The 763-nt window shown below is 44.2% G+C and overlaps 1 protein-coding gene across 2 annotated transcripts in view; it reads left to right on the plus strand.

The window, feature by feature from the left end:
- Nucleotides 1–322: 322 nt before the first annotated feature.
- Nucleotides 323–763, plus strand: part of LOC113658641 (tripartite motif-containing protein 16-like) — a 4,693-nt gene continuing 4,252 nt past the window's right edge. The window contains exon 1 of one of the 2 annotated variants that reach the window (XM_047818398.1): nucleotides 323–763. This exon is cut by the window's right edge and continues 216 nt beyond it. In XM_047818398.1, the coding sequence (XP_047674354.1) occupies nucleotides 377–763 (387 nt within the window). In that variant the 5' untranslated portion in view covers nucleotides 323–376. The other variant, XM_047818399.1, reaches the window with a different exon arrangement.

The following is a 763-nucleotide window of genomic DNA, read 5'->3' on the forward strand; positions in this document are numbered from 1 at the left end:
TTCTATGTTTATGTTCTGTAAAGCTGCTTTGAGACAACATCAATTGTAAAAAGCGCTATACAAATAAACTTGTTTAAAATGCATTGAAGTAAGTAAGTTCCAGGAAAACATATTAAATATTCACTTTACGCTCAAAACATATCATCAGCCTACGTTCAACTTCCAAAAGCAGATTTCTCTGACACAGTGTGTATGATAGAAGGGGGTTAGAGGGAGAAGAAACAGTTAAAAAAAGGGGTGGTTATAAGCTCTATGTCCTTGTGCTGCTCCTCCCCTCCCTCCCTCTCCCTCTCCCTCTCCCTCTCCCTCTCCCTCTCCTACACACACAGAACCAGGAAGTTCATTTCAACAAAAACGAAACTTTGAGTTCAGAAAAATGGCTGAGGCGAGTATTTCAGTAGATCAGCTTTCAGTGGATCAGTTCATCTGTCCAGTGTGTCTGGATCTCCTGAAGGATCCGGTGACTCTATCCTGTGGTCACAGTTTCTGTAAGGTGTGTATTAATGACTGCTGGGATCAGGAGGATCAGAAGGACGTCTACAGCTGTCCTCAGTGCAGAGACACTTTCACACCAAGGCCTGTTCTACGCAGAAACAACATGCTGGCTGAAGTGGTGGAGAAACTGAAGAAGAAGACTGAAGTTCAAGCTGCTTCTCCTGATCACTGTTACACTGGACCTGGAGATGTGGAGTGTGATTTCTGCACCGGGAGAAAACACAAAGCCGTCAAGTCCTGTCTGGTGTGTGTGGCTTCGTTTTGTGAA

The sequence above is a fragment of the Tachysurus fulvidraco genome, chromosome 9 (genome assembly GCF_022655615.1).
Source record: "Tachysurus fulvidraco isolate hzauxx_2018 chromosome 9, HZAU_PFXX_2.0, whole genome shotgun sequence".
Classification (NCBI taxonomy): Eukaryota; Metazoa; Chordata; class Actinopteri; order Siluriformes; family Bagridae; genus Tachysurus; species Tachysurus fulvidraco.